The sequence below is a fragment of the Phaethon aethereus genome, assembly GCF_964289735.1.
Source record: "Phaethon aethereus genome assembly, chromosome: 1".
In the NCBI taxonomy this organism is placed as follows: domain Eukaryota; kingdom Metazoa; phylum Chordata; class Aves; order Phaethontiformes; family Phaethontidae; genus Phaethon; species Phaethon aethereus.
In genome coordinates, this window is record NC_138575.1 from 71,244,951 (window position 1) to 71,268,253 (window position 23,303).

Genomic DNA, 23,303 nt, shown 5'->3' on the forward strand with positions numbered 1-23,303 from the left:
AGCTTGACCTCATGAATTCCATGGACTGAGTTCTTAAACCTTTTACACTGAATAAATGGTATTTTCTCATATAAACTATTCCATTGACTTGAGTAGATGTTTGTTACAGGAATGCGATACTCTAACAGAGTAAGCTGTTCTCAGAAAGCAGTCATGGCACTTCTCACATTTCAAATGGGGAATTCCACATTTTCTTTCCTTTGCTGAATAGAAGATGGAAGGTATGTCAGATATGATGAGCACCACCCTTTATTAGTTGCTTCTGCTTACAACCAGGTTCTGAGAATTACTGTACCAAGATGCCTTTGTTTTCAGTGTTTTTTGGCCCCATGCATGTATTTGGGTCATGTCAGCTAGCAGTCTACTTCAGAGGGGCTGTTTCCATGCACAGCCTGCGTAAAGCTCCACATTTAATTATTGCAGCTGAACCTGTTATGCTTGTAAACACTTTACCTCTGTCAAAGTCCCCATAATGTCATTTTGATGTTTTCTACACTATTGATCTACCTCCCGCTTTGTGCTGATTTCCTAAGCTGACAGAAAATGTCAGAGCTGTCTTGTCCAAAAGCATCGGACCACTCCAGCCATTTCGTAGCCGCCTCCGGTTTTACAAGGCATTCGGCATGTACTTGAACGTTTGATGTGTAACGTGCAGCCTCCCAGGGCTCCAGAGTTTTACCCTGAGCTGGTGCCAAAGTTCTACTCTGATATGAAAATGCCGAGGTAATTTCATGCTTTGTAAAGCTCTATGAATATTTTTAATTATGACAAAAATGCCATGGAAATGAAGATTGTTCTGGGTCTTATTGTTGCACATAGTTTTCTATGACTCTAATTTCATAGCAATTTGGTTTGTTTGGCACTTTGAGATTTGTGGGTTGTCTGGAAGCATAAGAAAGTGAACCCCATATTCGTCATGGATTTGATAACCTTGGCTAAGATAATGCAGGGACTCTTCTGCAGAGTGCTAACAGCACTGGATTTTTTTTCTTCCCCTCCCCCCCATCCCCATTTGAGACTGACAGTCTCTAGACTCTGAAATGCCTCTGAAGCACAAGCTTTCCCCACAATACTTCAGTAGACTTCAACACTACCCTGTAAGAACTATGTAGGTCAGGGCAGGAGACTATATGTTAGCCTTTGTGTCAGTTCAAACTTTGGTTTCTCTTCTGTGGGAGTTTTTCCTTATAAAATCCTTTCTGCCTTATAGTAGACTCAGAACATCAGATTATTTCCTTTAGGACATAGGAACACCATAACTGGAAAAAAAAAAAAACCCTAGCTTACCAGGTTGACACCTGCACTTGATCTGGGCAATGTGTGTCCACATACAAATTATCCTACTTTGAGCAGTGGGGTGGGCGTAGCTTTTGGTGTGCTACCACTGAGACTGGGTTAAGGACACCAGCAGGAGTGTGCTTCATGGGGAGAGGACAGGCACTTGGCTTCTCCATCAACTGTCCCCATCTAACCCAGGTCAATGTCACTGCTATGAGGTCTCATCCTCTGCCCTCCTCTAGCATTAGTCAAATCAGTTGATTGAAAACAAATACTGTTTTTGGCCATGAAGCAACTAACAGCCCAGGCACAGCTGTCAGCTATGGAGTCATCCCCTTGGGATTGCTCAACGGCCAGCAACCTCCTGTTGGGGCTGAGTGGGAAATGAACACTTGTACAGGCAGACACTGCTGACTCAAGGGGCAAGAAGGTCACGGATGTGCTCAGGGGATGCATGCTCATCTCGTCTGAGACTTCAGCTGCTCCGTTGGAGAAAGAGGGGCTGTTGGCGCTGATTTCAGCTGAAGGCACCAGCTAAGGGCTCTGCTTCTCCTAATTCACTCAGGCAGCATAGCTACCTGACTGACTTGCTCAGGTCTGCTAAGCTTCCTTCTCATTTCTCTCATGTGGAAGATGTCGGGATAGAGACAGCAAACCACAGTCTCAACATATTTTCATACCCAGCTCTCTATATGAACTGTGAAGGAATATTCCTAAAGGTGAAAGTCATGTTAGAAAAAACAGTTTGCTGACTCATTGTATCAATCTCTATTAAATTACTTTCCAAAAAATAAGTAAGGCATCCTATGTCTACTGAAGTCAGTAATATAACTCCCATTAGCCTGGGAGTGTGTTAAGTTCATAATTGATACATTTGACATTAGTGTGCTAATTTGTGTAAACTGGATAGACCATACATGTTTCTTGAGAGATGATTGAGAAAAAGTAAAGCAGACTCTTTTTAATTAAGACCTTGCAAATAGGTGTGTAGTAAGTCTGAAAAATGGAGAATACATGTAGACATGTTCTAACACTTGTATATTTGAAAAAGCTTTTGTTTCCCTTTTTACTGTTGCACATTTTTTCCAAATAATCTGGGATGATCCCACATATAATGTACAGAAAGGCAAAAATGAACAAACAAAAAATCCTGCATCATCCCATCCTTTGTGTTTAACACTCTTTCTGACCCCTGAGATCTTGAAATGTTAAAGACTGAATTTAAAGAGAAAACATCATTGCCTTACCTGATAAATCTACAGATTTTCTTTCTATGCCTATATAACATGTAAAATTCTCTTAAATCCTGCTAATCTGCTTTCCTTTATGATTTCTGCAGCTGAAATTAGAACACCTGATGATGCCAATAACATATTTTCTGAATCTTGTCTTTTCTCTCTTTTCTGAATGAAATTCACCCCCTAGGAAGTAAATTGTTTGTGAATGAAATGGATTTCTATGAATATATTTATGATTTCAAGCAATTCGACCCATTCTTACATAGCTGCAGGCCCGTTTTCCACACCGGGTTGCTTTTGAAATTGTTTACTCTGAGTACCCAGTAATTGGCATGATTAATCAAAAGGTGTGACCGATTGCTTTAGTCACGTCTTGTCACCTGATTGATTGGCTGGGGCTTTCATGAAGCGGAGGAAAGATGCTGAAAGTCCTCCCTTTAAGCAGAGCAGCTCACTGCAAAGGGGTGAGGAAGAGCGTGGTGGGAAGGCAGCCAGGGCTGGCAGCAGTATCCCACTGGGCTGGATCAGGGCTGCTTACCTCTGCCGCAGGTACCCTGGGCAGAAGGGCGGCAGCGCAGGTGCTACTGTGGGAACACGGGCAGGGAGCGGGTACAATAACAGGGCACCGCGGCTCGATGCATGGAACGGTTCTTCTGTCTTAATTTGACTTTGACGCTGCTGTCCATCTGTGGGTAACTCCTGCTGAGGAGAGAGACCAAATCTGACTGCAGACATCACACAAGGGCTTTTTGTTTCTTCAGTTTCAAGGTGAAACTTGGACTCTGAGGTGCTTCTGTTCATGGTCTTCTGACGTTATAGAGCATATGAGCTATGTACTTCCCTCACCTACAGAGCCAGGGAGACAGCTATTCTTGTTCCTTTGAAAAATGCTTCGATACCTGTGATTGGGAAGTAGTACGCAGAAACTAATATAATTATCTTTGAGTAGGAAAGAAATATTGCTAATGCAAAAAGGCTGCTTACTGAGGCCATTTGGGAAATGGGAGTGAAAAGGCACTGATTTAAGGCATGCACATTTATATTGGGATGTGATAACCCCATACCATGAAGATGGAGAAAAAATTTTAGCACAGATGCCAAGGAAGAAAAGGAGGATGTTATCTGTGCAAAATTGCAGCTCCTATTGTAAATTTCTGGGGAGAGATATGTTTCCTGTAAGTATGACTCAGATTTCTGTGAATCAATAGAGCCTCTGAGGGTCAGAGGAAGTCAGCATATTTTAAAGGTGAAAGGTACTAAAGTTGGTCGCTGACTGGGGCAAGCCAGAACCCAGTCTGGCTTCTTCTGTATGTTTTTCCTTTGTTTTTTGGGGTGATGAAGAACCTGGATGGTTCTGCAATGTAAAGTACAGTTGAATTACTCAAGGTTACCCCCAGAAAGATGTATCCATCTTAAGCAGAAAAGATCACTTGATTTTTTTTTGTTTTGTTTTGTTTTGTTATTGTTGTCTTATATGGCTGGGAAAGGAGCTAAGGACAGTCAGAAATTCCCAACCTCCTCCTTACTCCAGTGTGGGTGTGCCTTTGACCTGCTCAGATCATAGACGAAAATGCCAGCTGCATCGGGAAGGAAACGTACAGGTTACAATACAAAATAAGCACAGTTAGAAAATGCAGCAATTTTTTAAATCAACTGTATCTCCTGAGACTTGAGGGAGAACTCTAAGAGTAAAAGAGATGATTCCTGATAACAGGCAGGGACGATCAAGTATTTAATAGCTCACAAGAAAGGTAAATATATATGAATATTTTTCTTGATATAAAATTCCATTCACAGAGCTTGCTCTGTTTCTCCAGCATCCTGTAGCATCCAGATACCTTAGGACAGACAAATAAAAGTTGCATACACTGTTTAAATGTTAAATAATCTCATTGGCCTTTATGGGTATGTTTACTGCTTGCATCCTGCAAAACAACCCAAAAAACAACCCGGTTCCTCTCCATATATTATTTCAGTGAACACTGCACAATGTTAAAGGAAAGAAATATTGGAAAAAATCTTCCATAAACTTATTTATGAGGAAAAGATGCAATGCCAAAGACAGATTTCTGACTTTTTTTAAAGGGAAATGACCTTTTGTGGTATAGTTCACTGCTTCTCTTGCATCGAAATACTAATAAGCATCTCGAAGCTGGTCAGGTTGTACATCTGAAGTGTGTCAATCATTCTTGTTATGAAAAGACAGATCTTAAAGAAAAAACTGTCAAATTGTTTGTTGGCGGGGGTGTGGGACATACTTCTAAAAGTCAAAGGGCTTGTACTTATCAAAAAGAAACCTAAGATAAATTTGCACTTGAATGCGTAAATGGCACCCATGCACATTATTCTAGCCACCCTTTGCACTTGTTTTTGTTGTTGTTTTATCCATTGCTGTCATTGCAATGAAAGGACATTAGGTGAGAATATATTTAAGAACGAACCACACTTTTTTTTTTTTTCATAGAAACATTTGTCACTGAAAAATAGCTTTGCTTCAAAAACTTCATGGACTACTTAACAGGTGTGTGGAGTTTTTTTATGAACCTCATTTCATGCCGTATTTATCCAGACTTGCTGAGGCCTGTAAAGCTTCATATAAATCCAGGCTTATACTGCAGCTAAGAATAGATGGTAATTTACAGCTTTTCCCCCTAGGGCAGGCAAACTTGGTAGATCTGACTGAGTGTTGCTTTGGGGTTTTCAGGGGCAAGGGGAGAATTTACTGTAAACCTGAAATTAAATCTGTGTAAGCTACAAGCAGGAACACCCTTATAAATGTTTGAAACCACAAAACATCTTAGTTTTTTATTTTCCCCTAATAATCTATGACGATATATGGTAATAAATGCTGGTTCAGTTAGGATGTTACTTCATTAAATCACTGATTACAAGCAACCACAATTTCTTTAATTCATCGCATTGTTAAATTTAAAGGTAGAACTCTAATGTCACTAGCACGACCTTCAAGCAGTTGGTGAGCTACCTGAGAAGCTCTTGACAAAGTGTTCTTGATGTGGAGTCCTGCTTGTAGGTGACGGTCTTAAAATGCAAGGGGGGTTTCTTTTAATGATTTTTGCCTTCTAGTGATCTCTGTCCTATAATACCTTGAAATATCTTTATCATGTTCCTGCATACGGCACATCACAAAATAACTCATCCCCAGACTTTACAGTAAATCTAGTAAATGCAGGCAGGACTCTGGGAATTTCATATGTATCATAATACCCTGTTATGCATCTCACTGTCAGGTCCCTCTGCTTCACCATAATTCTGCCAGGTGGATTTAGAGTGAGAACTAAAGTCCCTTAAACCTGCTTTGATACCACAGCAGCCCAGCATACCTCATAGGCCAAGAAAAATTAGGATGCCTTACAAGTATATGCTTAGAACAGATTCCTAGGGAAAAATCAGGAACACTCATAATGCAACACGCTCTGGCCCTATATCCATGCCATAATGCCACATATGACCTTTGATAAATTCTGGGAAAAGATGGCACAGATTCACAAGCATCAGCCTTACGTGAGTCAAGGGAGCTTGCTGGTGGGGTAAAGGACTCCCTCCCTGCTTTGTATTGTTGTAGGAGCTACACAGATGTCAGGTCAGGGCTTTGACTTAGTCCTTGGTATAGGGCTGCCTTAGGAACTGGGAATATGTTTCAGCTTGTACTGTGCTAAGAAGGTGTTTTTCAGATTTCTGGAATGCAAAGGGAGAAAAGAAAAGGTCTTAGGTCAAATCACCAAACCCACAGTATCTGATTCAGAAAAAGCCATGTTTGACTCCAGGATGGGTTCCCCATTTGAACACTTTTTTAATGATTTTTTTTTTCCTCAAATATTTGCATGTTTTTCATTCAAATAAACCAAATTCCAGATTAATTTGTGAGGTATGCTGCTGAATACTTCCTTCATTTCCTCCTGGAGTGATGTAGTGGGTTACAGAGTCCTTAGGAAGCCTTTTAACTGTTGGTGTGATTTTGACTGGTTGGATAGGGGCTTGAAGGACTTCTGGAGCTTCTGGAATACCCTTGTATCAGTATCTTTCACTTACTGACCACTTGCAAATGCTTACAAATTGCCCTGTTCCTTTTTCCAAGAGTAAATGGAAGATATCTCGTCGTCTTGTTATTTACAAACCAGCAAAAATTCAATAATAGACTCACTGTTTTTATTGTTTAGATGCTAGAAACAAATGAGGTTGCCCTTGTTCTCATAGTTCCTTTTTTTTTGTCCTGTGTATATTTAATTTTCTCATCTCCTATTCAGAAAAGAAGTTGTTTCTTTTGCTCCTCCTTCACATCCTACCTTCTTGCTTTCTTAAGAAATGCTTGTTATGATTTTCCAGGTTTCATCCATCAAAAAAGTCTGGAGCCAACCTCTCAAAGCATGCTAATCTTTGCTTGTTAACTTTGCTCACATTGTACCACCTTTCTCTACTTGGGTGTAGGCTTTCCTTGGCAGGAACTGTTCTACCACCTGTGTCTAACACAATCTTGATTAGTTGCTAGAAAATACCTTTTAAAATTATCTTTAATTGAAAATAAAACCCCAAGCTGATCAATTTCTGAAGGATTCAGTTCTATTGGCAGATTGGAATCTTCCAAAGCACTGGCAATTCTTGAAAAGGTTGAGCATCACTAGACCCTCATAATTTAAAAAAGGATGCAACTCTTGCATTCTTTTGGCTGCATTTTTCTTTGCAACAGCCAGATCTGAACGTTTTAGTATCTCAGTCCTTTACCAAAGGTTTCATTCCAGAAATGATTCTCACTCTTTCAGTTCTCTTATTGTTCATTTTAACTCTCTTTGATTCAGATAGTTATGTTCTGAGGCTAAAATGCTACTAGACTTTTATATTTAAATTCTTTTGCTTTTTAGATATCTTTAGTCTTGTTTATTCCATCATCATTTTAACATCTAAGTGTTGTAAATGAGTGGAATATTGCAGAAGAAAGACTGCGTAAAGATCATTTGTAATGTAAAAAACTGACTATTTTTGTTTACTAAGTAAATTAAATTGTAAGTTCCTAGCCTAAAATTCAATCCACAGCTCTCAAGTACTGATGACAATCTTAATTTCCTAAAGAAATTCACTGCACTGTCTTTCAGATAACCTCTCTCTTCATCCTAAACCTGTGTACTGAAGGAAGTTTAGCTGCGGTTAACCACTTGCATACCAATTTCAGATAATGCTCCAAACACCAACAGAGCAATGGGTACCCAAGAGAGGCCTGTGTCCTTCACTGGTAGCATTGGTTAGGTCTTTTCCGACCCTAGCTTCTTATAAATGCAGATATGGATAGCATTTGCCTCCTAGAGCTCTAAATTAGGGCTTTGTGCCAGTATCTATACAGGACCTGAATTTCTCCTTCATTTTCTGAATTAATCCCCATCAAGTGTGGCAAATCACTGCTCAAGGGCCTATTTCAGCACAAAATAAGCACATCCCTCTCTGGCTTTGGCCGCTTTGAAATCAAGCTTTAGTTGACTGAAGACCCAAATTATATGAAAATCAAAAATATACCACGTATAAGGCAGACAGGGCTCTGAAATGTAGGTTCATTATCATCTAATTTAGTAACGCTGTTAGAAAACAACTCTGTAAGTGATCAGCTTAAAGGACATTCCCACAAGAATGTAATAGAGTTCATCTTCCCTAAATGAGTTAGAAAATTCGAAAACAAACCCTGCATCTACTTTCAGCCACTATTTTAGTGTTTCTTAAGGAAAAGTGAGGTGGTGGCCCATTACTATAAGCAATGGGACCACATCTAGATCCAAAGTGGCTCTGAAATTTAATGCCCTAGACGTATCCTTATTACACTTACAACCCTATTTTGTTCAGATCGATATTGGTTGATGCTGGCTGACAGCCGGCTGAACATGAGCCGGCAGTGTGCCCAGGTGGCCAAGAAGGCCAACAGCATCCTGGCCTGTATCAGAAATAGTATGGCCAGCAGGAGTAGGGAAGTGATCGTGCCCCTGTACTCGGCACTGGTGAGGCCGCACCTCGAATAGTGTGTTCAGTTTTGGGCCCCTCACTACAAGAAGGATGCTGAGGTGCTTGAGCATGTCCAGAGAAGGGCAACAAAGCTGGTGAGTCTGGAGCACAAGTCTTATGAGGAGCGGCTGAAGGAACTGGGGTTGTTCAGTCTGGAGAAGAGGAGGCTGAGGGGAGACCTTACCGCTCTCTACAACTACCTGAAAGGGGGTTGTGGTGAGGTGAGTGTTGGTCTCTTCTCTCAAGTAACTAGCTACAGAACAAGAGGAAATGGCCTCAAGTTGCGCCAGGGGAGGTTTAGATTGGATATTAGGAAAAAATTCTTCACTGAGAGAGTGGTCAAGCATTGGAAGAGGCTGCCTAGGGAGGTGGTGGAGTCACCATCTCTGGAAGTGTTCAAAAAACGTGTGGATGTGTGTGGATGCCCATGTGGTTTAGTGGGCATGGTGGTGTTGGGTTGATGGTTGGACTTGATGATCTTAAAGGTCTTTTCCAACCTTAATGATTCTGTGATCCTGTGTGATTCTATGTGTGGTTATAACTCTGATAAGGTGCATCTTCAGTGCAGGTAATTCATAGTGGTGTGAGTGTGGTTGGTGACAAACCAGGTTCTGACATAGTCTTGTTATTTTGGAAAGACTATTTTCATCATAATTGTTGAATGGGGGTATGTATAGGTGGTTTTTGTTTTTTGTTTTGTCTCCACAGCCCCCCCCCCCCCTTTTCCTGGGGACATCATCTTAAACAAGACTCTCACAAGGCTGAAAATCTTGCCTATCCTCCAAGTTTGGAAATTGGGCTCTGATCAAATCGCAGGATTGCAGGGTGTGTGGGGAAGACACAATAGAGGACATGGCCTTATATTTCTCCTTGTGATGCTAATCACTGGGCCTGAGCATCTCGCAGGACAGGATGAATGCTTTTCCACCCCTTGCAGGCTTAGACCTATACGTTGAACCTCTGAGGAGTTGTCCACAGGCTTTATTCTACCTCCTGAGAACAGCCGTAAGGAAGTCCCCGTTGTTTCCAAACACTGTGGCTGCTGCTGGCAGCTGGGTACCGGCTACTGCTCCTGGAGCTGGAGCTCCAACACAGCTGCGACTGGGGAGCAGTTGCCTCCCGCAGAAGCCAAAAGCCCGGTGCGGGGCCGTGCTTGCCCCGGGGACAGGGTCTGGCCCCGGCCTTTCTCTGCCCCGCCAGCCGGCCACCCCCCCCCACCCCCCGGAGTGCTGGTGGCATTTCTGTCCCCTGATCGCGACGGGGGGGAGCAGGAAAAATGACATTGAGGAGGGACTGTTGTGCGTGGTGGGGAGCGGTGGTGGGGACGCGGTTTTGCCTGCCGCCGTGCTTTTCCTGCCCGCGGAGAGGAGATGCTGTTGGGAGAAGGAGATGCTCTTGGGAAAGGAGGGAGGGGCAGGGTAGGGCGGTGCGGGGGGGTCGAGGGCGGTGGCTGCCGGCTCCCAGCCCTCGCCTTCCGCCGGGGGCTGGGGCCGCTCCCGCCGAGGAGACGGCGCTCCCCACCCCTTCCCGTGCGGCGAGCGGCGCGATCGTCCAAACTCCTGGGAGGGGAGACGCCCCCCTCCCTCCCCCCGCCGCCTTCGCCTTCCCCTTCCTCCTCCTCCTCCCCTCCGCCACCAACCCCAAATAAAAGAGGCGGGGGGCGGCAGGATGCACCGCTCGGCGGGGAGGTCGGCGTCGCCGCCGGCCGCCTGATGCTGCCGCAATTCGCCATTGCCGGGCACGGCTTGGAGCCGAGCGGAGGGGGGCGAGGGGCAGAGGAGCAGCAGCCCCCGCTTCCCGGCCGCCCCCGCGTGCCGCGGCCGCCGTCCCCCCTGATGCCCGGCCGCCGGCGGCGGGGGGCCCCGGGGGCCCGCTCCTGCCTCCTCTGGCTCTTTGTGCTGCTGAAGGTAAGTGCCGGGGAAGGGGAGAGCTGCGGGTCCCCCCCGCCCCTCCCGTGGGTACCGAGCCCCCTCCGCGCCGCCTTTGTGCTCCTTCCCGGCGGGACCGCGGCGCCCGGGCACGGGCGGGTGGCTGCGCCCCCTCCGTCGCTCCCGCCGGCCGACGGAGGCAGGGGCTCAGCCCCGGCTGTCCCTGCTTTGTGCTCCCGCGGGTAGCGTGTGGATTTGGGAGCGGGGAGGGGAGGCGGTGCCGCCCCGCGGTGCGCGGTCCGACGGGCGCGCAGCCCTCTCCCGTGTCCCCGCCGCCAGTGCCGGCAGCCCGGGGGGTGCTGCCGCGGCGGCGCTTCCTCCCATCCTCTGCCTCCTCCTCCGAAGTTACCCGCTTCTCGGCAGGGGTGCCGACAGTGGGGCGATGTGGCCTTTTGGGGGTGTATTGCCCAGCAGGGCCGGGCCGTGGTGGGGGCGCCGCGCTGTCCTTCAGCACCGGCCGCCCCGGCCCCGGCCCTGCCGCCGCCCTGGCCCGGCCCGGCCCCTGCCGCTGCCCGGCTGCGGCGCTGGCTCCGGGGAATCGCACCCCGCCGCGACGTGTGCCCCCGTTAAAAGTCTTATTTTTCCTCATGAAAATGCAGCTAACAAAGGGGCGGGTGGTGTATCGTGTCTGCTTTATCGTGGCAGAATTTAACGTTGCTCTCTGATCAGCACCGTGCTGTGTTCAGGCTCAGCCTATCTTCTTGGCAGATTAATTTTTCAAAGTTCTGCTTAATACTGCAAGCTTGGTTTCACATGACATTTTTTTTATCTTTAAGCTTTTGCTCCTTTAATGGTTTCTCGAGCATATTTAATGTGCTTCGTGTAACTTCTAAAAGAAAATCTATGTACCGTCTTGGTGAATGCCATTGACTATAAATGTCATTGCCTGAAGTACAGCGTTCAGCACTACTAAAAACTTTGTCATGTATTTGTCAGCCACTGTTAAGGAGAGCTCTGCACCTAAGAACCTGACCTTTCAGAGTCTTATAAATGTAAATGTTCTGTGGAAATCAGCAGGACTCCCTGTGTGAATAAGAGTTTGCAGGATCGTGTCCTAGAACAGCAGTGGTGTCACTTCTAAAATTGACATTGCATTGACAGAACTATTTAAAGAGAAGCTTTCACAGCATCTGTTCACATATAGTAGTCAACTGTCAGCTGTCTCGTTTTCGTAATTGCTGAAACATACATTTATACAAGATAAAATGCTAAAATACAGACAAAATTTTGTTCCTTGGAATTTGGTGATTTTTTTCATGTTACTCTGAATCCTGACTTTTTTAAAAAATCAAGGTGTTTTGGTTGTGGGTTTACAAACACTACTGTGGTAAAGCAGGATAGGAAACAGGTAGTTTAAATCTGTAAAATACTATACTTGTAAAATAAATAATAAATCTCAAGAAATTTGGTAAAGGTTTGAAGGTAATCAAGGCCTCGGGTTTTCATTCTGTTGGAAAGTATCCGTTACTTCAGAGCCAGATAAAACTCAGACAAACCCAGGACTGGAATGACAAAGAAAGCTGATAAGCATTAGCAGAATTTTGTAGTGTTAGAGAAGGTAAAGCTGTAGCTCGAGGTAGAGGTATGTCAGTAAACACCATGTGTGACTGAATTATGATTATTATTATGTTGGGTAGTAAGTCTACTGTAATTAGTTGTCTTGTACGTTATTATTAGACACTATAATGAGAGGAGAACTGAGACTTCAGAGGATGCTCAAAGTAAATGTAGTTACAGGAAAGATGTCTGAGAAGCAAGAGCAATTCTTATTTCAGTTCACTGGAATAGGACCATTTTCCTGAGCCTGAAATTCACTGAGTTTTCTTTATTGTCTGTATATTTTTTGCAGTGACAAATAATTGAAAACAACTAATTTCAAAACAAGATATTTCCCTGTCTTTGTGCTGTTTAGTTCTGCCAACTTGCTGAAGCAGTATTAAAATTATCCAGCCTAGAGTTATTAAATTGATGTTTTACCTGGAAGTTAATCTCATTGAGAAAGCAGCGGCACTGAACTGATGAATCTGAAGACGGGCAAAACTGATGTCTGTGTGCTTGCTGTTTAAACATTAGCAACCCAAAAGTCCCTTGCTAAACTGTATCTGGTTCACGTGGCCTTGATGCCTATCTGGCAATTTGTAAAACTATCAGCAGACTCTGCACAGTGATAAAACTGCTCAAAGCAAATTTTCTCTTCCCTTCCAGCTGCCATATTTCATGGTGTAAAGCAATAGTGCCAACATGTTCCAATTCCTGATGTTGTCTGAGGTTGCTTGGTACAGCCAGTGAAAAAAGAAGGTCAAACAGGGATATTGCCCGCTGCATGTTACATGCCTGATGTTGTTGCTATGGGCAAGTAATATTTAATTTCTTCTTTCACAGTGTGATGTGAATGCTTTCTGGGTCCCAAGGCAATCCCATAACGTTTTTTGGAAATACAGCACTGTGATCTTGAACTTTTATCATTCTCTATCTTCAGTAGTTTTCTTATGTGGTGGCTAGTTTAGAAACTAGCAGAAGAAAGGCTCAGATATTATGTGTGAGCTCAGATATTAGTACAGGTTTATAGTACTTGTGAGAGAAACAGGGCTGCGTCTTGCTTCAGAGAGAAGCCTGCAACCGTTCTGTAGGAATCTCTTATTTAATATGTTGCCATTTTGCAATGGGTCTGCGTTTGCCGTTTTTTCAGCCTCTGAATGGCTGGAAAGCATCGTCCTTAGCAGCTTGCTTTGTAAATGTCTCATTCTGATGTGGCAAAGGCATGGCTGTTCACAGCTGAAAGCAGCAAGAAAGAACAGCAAAACGTAGACACTTTCCTTAACTCCAGTGGCTGATGTTACCTTTCCCATCCCTTTTAACTGCCATCCAGCAACTGCCCTTTAGTCATGTCTACACCGAGCTTCAACCAGTTGAAGTTCTGCCCTGGATTATGTGACCAGTATGTCAGATGTCCCACGCTGTTAGTGGCTTGTACCTGAGTGATTTTATGTTTCCTTGCTGTATTAGTTGTGTGGGACAAGGTAGAGCTTCTTAAAAACTCTTAAACATGCCAAACCTGATGCTGGGACATCATTTACAATCTGTTATGTCTCCAAGAGGGTCTGACCAATACTCTCAGTAGGAAAACAATGAGAAAACTGGTTGTCACAGAAGTTCCATGTATAGACTAAATAGGACGGATGGCACTTTTCAGGAAAATTGTCTACAAATACAACTAAAAAAATGCCATCTCTGATTTCCAGAACATTGAGGTCTTCATGTATCAGTCTTAGATATGCTTTTCAGGCTCTGCATATAAAGCAATATCACTCACTTTCTTTCTCTTAGCAAGGACAGCTTTTTAAGTCTAGCTGGGTAGACTTTTATCTCCTACTATATTACTTTATGCAGTTTGGTGTCATAGCGAATTCTCAATTCAAGTTTACATGGACCAAGGCATTCAAAGAGATTAAGATTCTGTAAGACTTTACTCAGCCCAACGTTACCTAACAAAGGAAATGTGTTTCTATTGGTGTGATTTTCAAGAATATCTGCATCTAATGTTAATAATCGGAAGCAAAAGCTGTACCATCAGGACACTGCCTCTTTCTATGGGAGCAACATTTTTATGAGAGAGGCTGATTTCAGAGCTGGGAGTCCCAGTGCTTCACCACTGTTTCCTCCTGGCTGGAGAAGAAATGGACACTTGATGTGAATTTTGGTACAGAGATGCTGGCTGAAGCTCTTATTGAGAAAACAAGGTGGGTTTGGGTTTTGTTTTTTTTTTCCCTTCATGACCATGTCCTACTAGTACAAAAATTAAAGAAAAACAACGCATTTTACCAGTTTATTTTTGTTTGCAAAACTAGTGTAATATTTCCTCCTGATAGGACAGACTCAGGAGCTACTGAGGTAAAAGAGTCGGAACTTTTCTGCCTACCACTAGTCTAAGACTATCCAGGCCATATGGGAGAGAAAAGCATCCTCCCAGCAAAAGCATACACTTTTCTTTTAAACAAACAAACAAAAATATTCTAAACGGTCATCCTTAGCTTAAAACTTTTACAAGCCATGTTCTCTCTCATTGCTTTATTTTCATGGATTATTTCTAGCCCAGAGTGATTCTAGAGGGCAAAGCTAATGAAGAGGATGCTTGGATGCCAACTCATGTTTACAGAACTGTAGTAGGCACTTTCAAAAACCCTCTCTGCCAGTGGAAGAAGAGTCTGCTATTATACTTTGGCAAACTTCTGATTTCATTGTGGTGAAATGATAGTAGGCCATCCAGAAAAGATTTTTCATCCCTGCAGGAGTTATGAGCCCCAAACTCAAATTGCATGAGATCAATAAGGCAATTTCTAGGTTGCATCACCTCAGTCAGAAGCTGCATTCAGGGGTCATCCCTTATTTGGGTTAAGACAGGGACTACGCTGAATGAAGACTTACCTGTGGTGATCCCGTGGCAATTTGTTAAAGTGCTTACAGACGATGTGCTGAGTGAACTTGAGAAGCCCACTAATCTTTGCATTTCTGATGTCACCACACAGAGCAATCCAGGTAGATCATGAGTGACCTTGCAGAGCTTCAGAATAAATGTTAAATTGAACAAAGTCTTGTCTAAATCCATCTTGAGACTTATTTAACTAGACAGTCTCAGATCTGGAGAAAACAGAACTTTTTTTTTACTTAGGCATATGGGTCAGGATGATGAATGTAAAAAAACAAAAAAAAAAGCTATGAAAACAGGTCTTTTTATTGAACAACTTAAAAGGCTCATAGTTAACTCTGGTTTTAAGTGTTCTTTAAAATTATTTGCCTTTTCCACTGGAGAAGTATGTATCACTTAATCCTGAGCACTCTCATCTTCTAGTAAATTAGCGATTACATTTTTGTTACTCAAGGTTTTAAAGATTCTATTCTTGCAGAAAAATGTAATTGGTTGAAATGTAAAGAAAAAATCAAACTTGGATAAACATTAAAAATCTTTCAAAATTAAAATCTTTACACAGAGCTTAGTACCTAGGAATCTGCTACGAAAATGAAGAGAATGGCTTATTAAATATGTTCTGCATATAAAAGCTACTATAACTTTTTAAAATTAAGCTTCTATCAATGTATAGTTGAAAAGAGAAAAATCTTTATGAAAGAAATGTGGCAAGACATACTAGCTGCCATGTATGCAATGTGTAGTAGATGAATAGAGAATGGGAGATACTTGAAGCAGAAAGGTTACCTTGCTTTTCATAGCACTGTGTAATCTTGAATGAATACAGCCAGTCAAGGAAGCAACTCTTAAGGAAGAAGTCTGCTGTCTTTACAGTAAGCCAAATGTGATGCATTTTATTTCTGGAACTCCTTCATTCTTATGCTAGGAAGTTACAGCAGCTTTTAAATGAAGGAGTTCCAGAAATAAAATGATATGCATCATGTCTGGCTCGCCATAAAGATAGCACATTGTACCAGAGCAACAGTAGTGTGTGCTACGCTCAAATTACTATGGTTGTCTTTGCATTTCTTCTTCTGTTATGTGTGTGCCTTTAGAGAAGAAATGCTTTACAAGTAGGCATCGGTGATGGGAAGTTGATGACACAGCTGATAGTAACAGGGAAGAGAGCTGCAGGAGTTATGTTTTTAAGGGAATTAATACACTCAGCTTTTAGCATGCTCGTCTTGAGGTGGCAGCATGGACATGAGAAGAGAATATGTGGGATAGGCACAATGGACAGAAAACATAATATTTGGGGTGGAAAAATTGAGTGGGACATTTAAGCACAAGGATTGAGCACTTCAGAGGAGGTGAATGGAGATAACAGAAGTCAACAACTCTGTGCTCTTCTATGTCAGCCAGAGATTTAACATCAGGTAGCTGTTTGGTAGATATGAACCTCTCGGGGCATAAAAATCCTAATTCTTTCTTAAGTATTTTGGGAAAAGCAGATAATATTGCCTGTCAATCTAACAGCTGTGATTTTGAAATCATTTGGCCTTAGTGCTCTTTAGCTGGTTGAGACATGGGTCTTCTAGTGATGTCAGAATGGTTTGAACAACTGTAGCTCCTTTGTGAGCTATAAACCAGTAAGTCCCCAGTTTAGTTATGTTGACTTCTGACTATATAATGCAGAGGCCAAACCTCTGGGGTAAGAGAGGGAGGTCCCAGTCACAAAATTGTCAATCAGATCAGTAACTGCTTCAAGTTTAAGAGCTTTCAATCATTTCCTTGACATATCCCTAGAATCAACCAAGAAAGGGCTGTTCTTCAAGGCTGAGAAGAGTCCCCAGAGCAGACCACAGACTGTCCCAATTGCCTTGCTACCTTTGTGCGATCTGCTGTTTGGCATGTGTCTGTTATCTGCACCACAGCTATGCAGGGTCATTTCCTCTTTGTTCATGTGAAACCATTTTGATATGGAAGTAATTTTAACATGGAAAATCTTTGCTCCTTGTTGACCTATCAAACAAGAAGGAAGGGTCTAGTTCTCATTCCACTTAAAAGCAGCAAAGAAATTTTAAACTTGAGTAAGAAAAAAACAAACCAAAAAACCCAACACCTTACTAAAAGGCGGTGATGAACATTAGAGAGGCTTGGTGGAAGAAATTCCACAGAAAGAATGCTAATTAGAGTTTTCCCAAAGTACTGCAAGGTGGATTTAAGAGAAAATTGAACATTTTTCAACAGCAATGAAATTTATTTATTATTTGCTTAGTACTGCTGTGCTTATCTTTGTTCTGTATGCAAAATATCTGCAGACTCTGCCTGAAGTCTGAAAGATAGACACATCAAAATAAGGATGCTCTAGATAACTGAGATATGATTGTCACATATGCCAGTTGCTGGTATTCCCCAAGGGGCAGTATACCTTCCAAACAGAAATAAGTCACAATTGTTTCCCCCAGGAGCTGAGCAAAGGGGTTTTTTTGGGTCGTTGTTGTTTGCTGCTGTTGTTTTTATTTGGTATTGATTTCTACAGGATGTTGCTCATCAGAGCTTCTGGACATTTACATCAGTTTAAAACATCAAAAAATAATTAATGATCAATGTGACTTTAATCCCTTCAAAGAGAACCCATTAACCTACAAAAAAATGCTCTAGCTCACAACAGGTTCATGAAAGTAACTGTAAGCAGTGCAAGAGTTGAGAAACATCACTCAGATATTTTCTTTTATTTTAAAGAGAACTTGTATTCAAAACAGAGGACATAGCTAATATTTTGTTGCAGTTGGTTTACTGTAAATTAGGAGTTTTGTGGGGTTTTTTTTTTTAATTATCTTCTTTATCTAGCTTGGCTGCCCCGCCTAATCTTGCACTGATATTATCTTGAGTCATCAGTGTCTACTTCTGAGGAAAAGATTATGATGGCACAAAATCAATATCAGAGGATCCTATACTGTAATCCCTTTTCAGGGAAGTCCACTAAATCAATGCCTCTTCTTCTGTGAGTAATGACTGTAGAATTGAGCCCTCTAATTTCTCTGTGTGAAGGAATAAGCAGATGGGATGGGATTTTACATAATTAACTAGCAGTTATTAAATACAACAAGAAAAATTATGACATTTTCTGAAAGATAAATTAATACATAGTGAATACTTAAGTGTATTTCAGAATGATCTCTGATAGAAAATTACTTCTCAGTGGGTTACAAGATAATGTGTTAAACCAAAAATTCTTGTTAATTTTTAAATCTTTTTTTGAAAACTAACTCAAGACTCCATAAGCTCCAAAGCCCTGTCAGGTTTCCTCAGCAGCATTGTGGGAAAACATTAAAACTACACAATGGTGACACCGTATGTCACCAGCATTTAACTGAATCCGAGGCACTCAATGAATACAGATAATAATTTTGTGATCTCACCTGTTGTTTATGTGCAACACCAACCTCTGTTAACTGGAACCAAAACTGCTGGGTTGCTTCTAATTCTTTGGATGCTGAGAGCTATCAGAGAGTCTACTGTGCTTCTGGGAACGGGTCCAAAGTCCAAATGAAGTCAACTGAAGTCTTTATGTTGCTTTAAATGGGCTTTGGATCAAGCTGTAGCGGGAAGACCTGCGATCTCAGCCAGGTGATGCTGTGAAGTTTGACGTGCAGCAGAGAGCTAACTGTGATGTGCTGGTGACCTTGGGCTCACCGTAGTGTCAGTAGCACAAACTGGAGGCCATGGCATGGTTTTGATTTTTGGAATCTGAGGGTCTGATAGCTTAAATAAACTCTCCGCCAGATAAATCTTGAAAGGCCTTCTCGCTTAAAGAGTAGCTGTATTGGCAAGAATTGGCGTGTTGTAATCTGCTGCTGGAGCCAGTGTAATAGGAGCACACTTGAATGCTTCAGCTTTTACAAGAGGAGCTTCTTTGCATGAAACTTAAATTACGTAACCAATGCTAGGCAAAAAATAGGGTGGTTTTCTCCAGGCAGAGCCTTTAGTCTCCTCTTTCTCTTCCTCTGTATTTCGAGGACTTTTCAAATAAGAGTTCAGATTTATGTACGCTTCAACCTATAGCTATTTTTGCTGGCATTGCATCATTAACACAGATACCTGGATGGGTGGAAGCCAAATTCTGCATCAATACTAGATACGCCCTTAGATATGGATCTGAAAAGTATAGCTGGTCCCTGCTTCTCTAATAGGCTAGCTGAGTCAAAAGCGATACCAAAACCCAACGACATTCTGGGGCCTTTGAATTTCAGAATGTAAACTCTTACCCTGCTCTGCTCAAGTGTGATCTGAACACAGGCATTATTTCCTAGACTCTTTCACTTACATGCTTCCAGTTAACTACAGAACAGTAGACTTTCATATCTGATCACACAAATGGAAATAACAGTTCAAAATACATTTGCATAATTATCTGAAATGGAGAAAGGAACCAGAATTTGAAAAGTAATTTAAGATAGGTATCTAGAAAATAATTTTTGTCTAAAGGGCAAATGCATGGTCAAATTAAGAGCTGGCAATAAGTCCAAGTTATATATTAAGTAGCAGAGCTGCTCCTTTTTGGAAGAACTCATGGTGGGGTTAAATCCTCTGAATTGCTTCTGTGGAGAAGACAAAACTGGATGTGTTCTTGGATGTACACATAGAGCTATTGTGGAGATTAACTGAGCTCTATCTGTTCCTGTGTGGACACAGTTTGGTTTAAAACTCGAGAATTAAGGAGGGATGAATGGTTAAAAGAAGTTAACAATATTAGTAAGTAAAAAAAAAAGTGAATTTTGGCCCTTTGACTACAGTGCATCACAACAGCTTTAAATGGAGTCTGTATCCATATGTGCTGCATATTGTAAATATCCTTTAAAAAGAAGATACTTAGTTTTCCCGCTTGACTATTCTGTCCTTAATGACCTGAAGTTTGCATAAGTCTTTTTGCAAAGCAACATGCCAGAGACCACTTGGCTCTGGGAGACATCATGCTTGATGCTGGGACGAAGGGTTTTTTATGTGGTGCCATAACAGCCTAGATACCATTTTTTCCTGGTAGACATTACTACGCTGGGTGATGGACAGTGGCAAGTCAGGATATTGGTAAGTGTGCAGGTGGAAGAAACAAATTCTGGAATGTCTGTTATATGGTGCATGACCATTCAGCTTGGAGCAGAGCCAGAATGCCTTCCCTATGGCCCCACCAGAAGGACTGGCATGACTGGAATAGCTGCAGGTGACATTATTTCATACACAATTAAAATACGTTTGTGAACATTATGAGGTTAGGAGATAAAATGGAAAAGAAACAGAAGCATTTTGGAACGTGCCAGTGCATATCTTGCAGGCTTCGTCTGTTCCAGTTATGTGCACAGTTATTTCTGCATCCCTTTTCTTTCTGTAGCTAACCTTTAATAAAGACACGACCTGTTTGGGGATTGGCTTTTAGTAATGGTATCTTGTAATGGTTGTATAAGACAACTGTTCACTGTCAATATATACTGCGAGGGAAACTATCTACTGATCAGGGTATTTTTATTTTTATCTGAAAAATTTTACTACTTTTATTTTTTCCGGAGGTAGGGATTTGTTGCCCTTATCAATGCTGGTTATACAATGAAAGCATATGAGAGAGAGTGGATACCTGAATTAGCATTAGTTTTAACTGGAAGAATCAATCTTGCCATTGAAATGTTTAGGATAATATAACTGGGTTTCTAAGCTGGTAGTTCACAGTCTCTGCATTTGTCTGTTGTCCTGTAAGGTGTGTAGGTATCATATGGCGCTTAGAAAGAAAGCGTGAAATTTTTTCATTCCCAGTGCAATAACTTTTTGAGTTGAGGTTCAACAACACGGCAGAACTGGGCTCGCAGCAAGCTATCTTGTCTAGAGGGAGGAAAGCCAAGGGCTGCCGCGTTGGACTGCCTGTAGATGCAGCCATAAGGCAGCAAGTCAAAAGCAGGGAATGGTTCTCCTCAAAAATGTCACAACTGTGTGTTATAAGCTGGATGTGGTCTGGTTGGATATCACTGGACAGCTTTATGTTCTGCTGCCCACTTTTTGGACTATCATAGGTATCGTCTTGTTTAGCCTTCTAGCTGGCTGACGGTAATGCTGATATTCCTTGCTCCACCGCATAGCTGTGGGGGTGCACAGGGCACACTGCCCAATTGCGGATCGTGGGGCAAGGGAGGAGCAGGAGAGTGCAACAGGCCCGTTGAGAAAGCAGTTGATTCAGAATTGTCCCCTGGTTGTCAACAAAATGGCGAATGCTGTGGTATAGAGCAGGGACTCTGCACATCTCTGAGGATGCAGGGAAACGTGTAACCATTTAGTCGCAGAGTTATTTAGCATGGAAGGGACATCTGGAGACCATCTGGTCTGAGGCTCAGCTCAAAGCAGGGCCAAGTAGGTCGGAGGCTCAGGGCCATCTCTGGATGAGTTTTGAGTATTTGCGAGGATGGAGATTCCACCATGTCTCTGGACAACCTGTTAGGCCCTGCAGGAAACGAATGATAGTCAATTAAATCTTTTTAAAAACCATGAATTGGGACTCAAAAGAGCATGAAACTGTCTTACTAACCAGACTATTTTGGTTCTTTTTCTTAAATTCATTTAAAAAAAAAAATTAGGCTATCTTTCTTTAGAAATTTAAAACTCTGGGTTACCATCACAAGATTTTTGCTGAAGTCTGCTGGTTTTCTTGCATTCACCAGCTCCTTGGAGCTTGAGCTTTAAATATAACATCAAGGGTAAAATTCTTAGCGCTGCCATTGTTAGAATGTGCCTTAATTATCACTTAAACTTTCTGCAGAGTCAGGCAGGTATCTGCTATCGCTGCACATTCATTTCACAGGTTCGCATTTCTCAAGAAAGCTTTTTGATTGAGATTCCCCCTCCTTCTTACCCTTCTGGGAGGAGAACCATGTCTTCATATATTTTACAAGCTTAGGTCTTAGGCGTGCGGGAAACCATTAAAACTTCACCACAGGGGTACTTGTGAGTGATGTAAATTAAAGGCTGCTGGGGCAGGGCTGTCCTCTGTCCTGGCTGGCTTAGTGCTGGAGCAGAGGAGTCGGTCATCTCTGCACCCAGTTAGAGAGACTTGGAAAAAATCAAGGTGCAAAAATACATATCTCAAGGGAATATGTAGAATCCTTTCTGGAAATTTCCCTTACACTTTTTGTATTGATAACTGAGCCCCTGCTCCTAAAATCAATAGAAGATTACAGGGACTCGATACACTTAATGAGCTCCAAAGGAACAGTTACTTTGGACTGTGATTAAAGCTTCTGTTGCCTGACTCTGCATCATACTAGCGTTTTATTACTAATGATTTATAATGTTGGAGGGGAGGATGAATTTGGTGATTTGTTAGTTTATTCACAGATTTTGCCTTGAAATTATGTTAGCTCATACTTTTAGATGTTTATTTGTCCCTTATAGAATAGTTTTGTTTTTTTTAAACTACAGGATACAGAATAATAAAAAATACCTGCCTGCACCCCAAATCAAACAAAAAACCCCACAAGAAACTAAAACCCAAACAAAGAAATCTCCCTCCCAAGTTTAAGAGGTCCCTAACATGGTTGTTTTTCTAAGGCACTTAGTTCTTCCAGTTCTGTTCCATGAATTCTGATTTCCAAACAATATCACTGTAAAAAAGCCTTCTGTTTATATCTTTAAAAAGTCAGATCTTCCAGTGAATAACACAAAGAAATATCTTACAGTTAAAAAAAAATACATCTTATGATGTCATCTGTTAGAGGAGCAAAATGATGCTTTTTCCTTGAAGACCCTACAATGCTAGATTTAATTTATTGTGGAAAGAAAGAAAGAAGGACTGTTCTGCGGAATGTGCTTACCACTTGTGAAGTGAAAGGTGTTGGCAGAGAGCGTGAAGATACCCTGGAGAACAGAGCTTACACAGAATGAGCTGAGTTTATAGGAAAAGGAAAAACCTCTGCACTTCTTTATATTTAGCATAAAAGAAACAGAAGAGAGTTCAAGACGTCGTGCATGGCCGAGGGCAGATCAGGTGTGCTCAGCCTGCGGGTTCAGAAAATTTGGGTCTCTAATCCCAGCTCTCTTCGAAGCTAGGTTTAGCTGTGCCGAACTCTCTGGCCCCCACTGCGGAGGGAGGGTGGTGTGAAGGGAGAGACCTTGAGGTCTGCTTTGCATGCTGCTGTGCCCAGCAGGGCCACAGGGCACGTGGGAAAGGGCTCCAGGCTGAAATGGCTCCGCCACAGAGCCTCTTGCCTGCAGTGTGATTTAAATGCATGATTTCAGTTGGTATTAATAATTTGGAAAGCTTATAGATTATTAAAACGGGGATTGTCAGACAGTTGCATGTCACGTGGGTACAGGAGTTTCACATATACTCCGGTTTCCCGCAGCGGGTTGTTTCTTTGTGTCTTTTACAAGTTTCAAGAGCAAAGTCTAGTGATGTCAGATGATGCCTGGGAT

The 23,303-nt window shown here is 42.2% G+C and overlaps 1 protein-coding gene across 1 annotated transcript in view; it reads left to right on the top strand.

Moving 5' to 3' along the window:
- Positions 1-9,960: 9,960 nt before the first annotated feature.
- The window catches only part of PTPRO (protein tyrosine phosphatase receptor type O), a gene marked incomplete at its 3' end in the record, with an annotated part of 156,768 nt that continues 143,425 nt past the window's right edge, over positions 9,961-23,303 (top strand). The window contains exon 1 of the mRNA XM_082014404.1: positions 9,961-10,423. Within this exon, the coding sequence (XP_081870530.1) occupies positions 10,229-10,423 (195 nt within the window). The 5' untranslated portion in view covers positions 9,961-10,228. The remainder of the gene's footprint in view (positions 10,424-23,303) is intronic.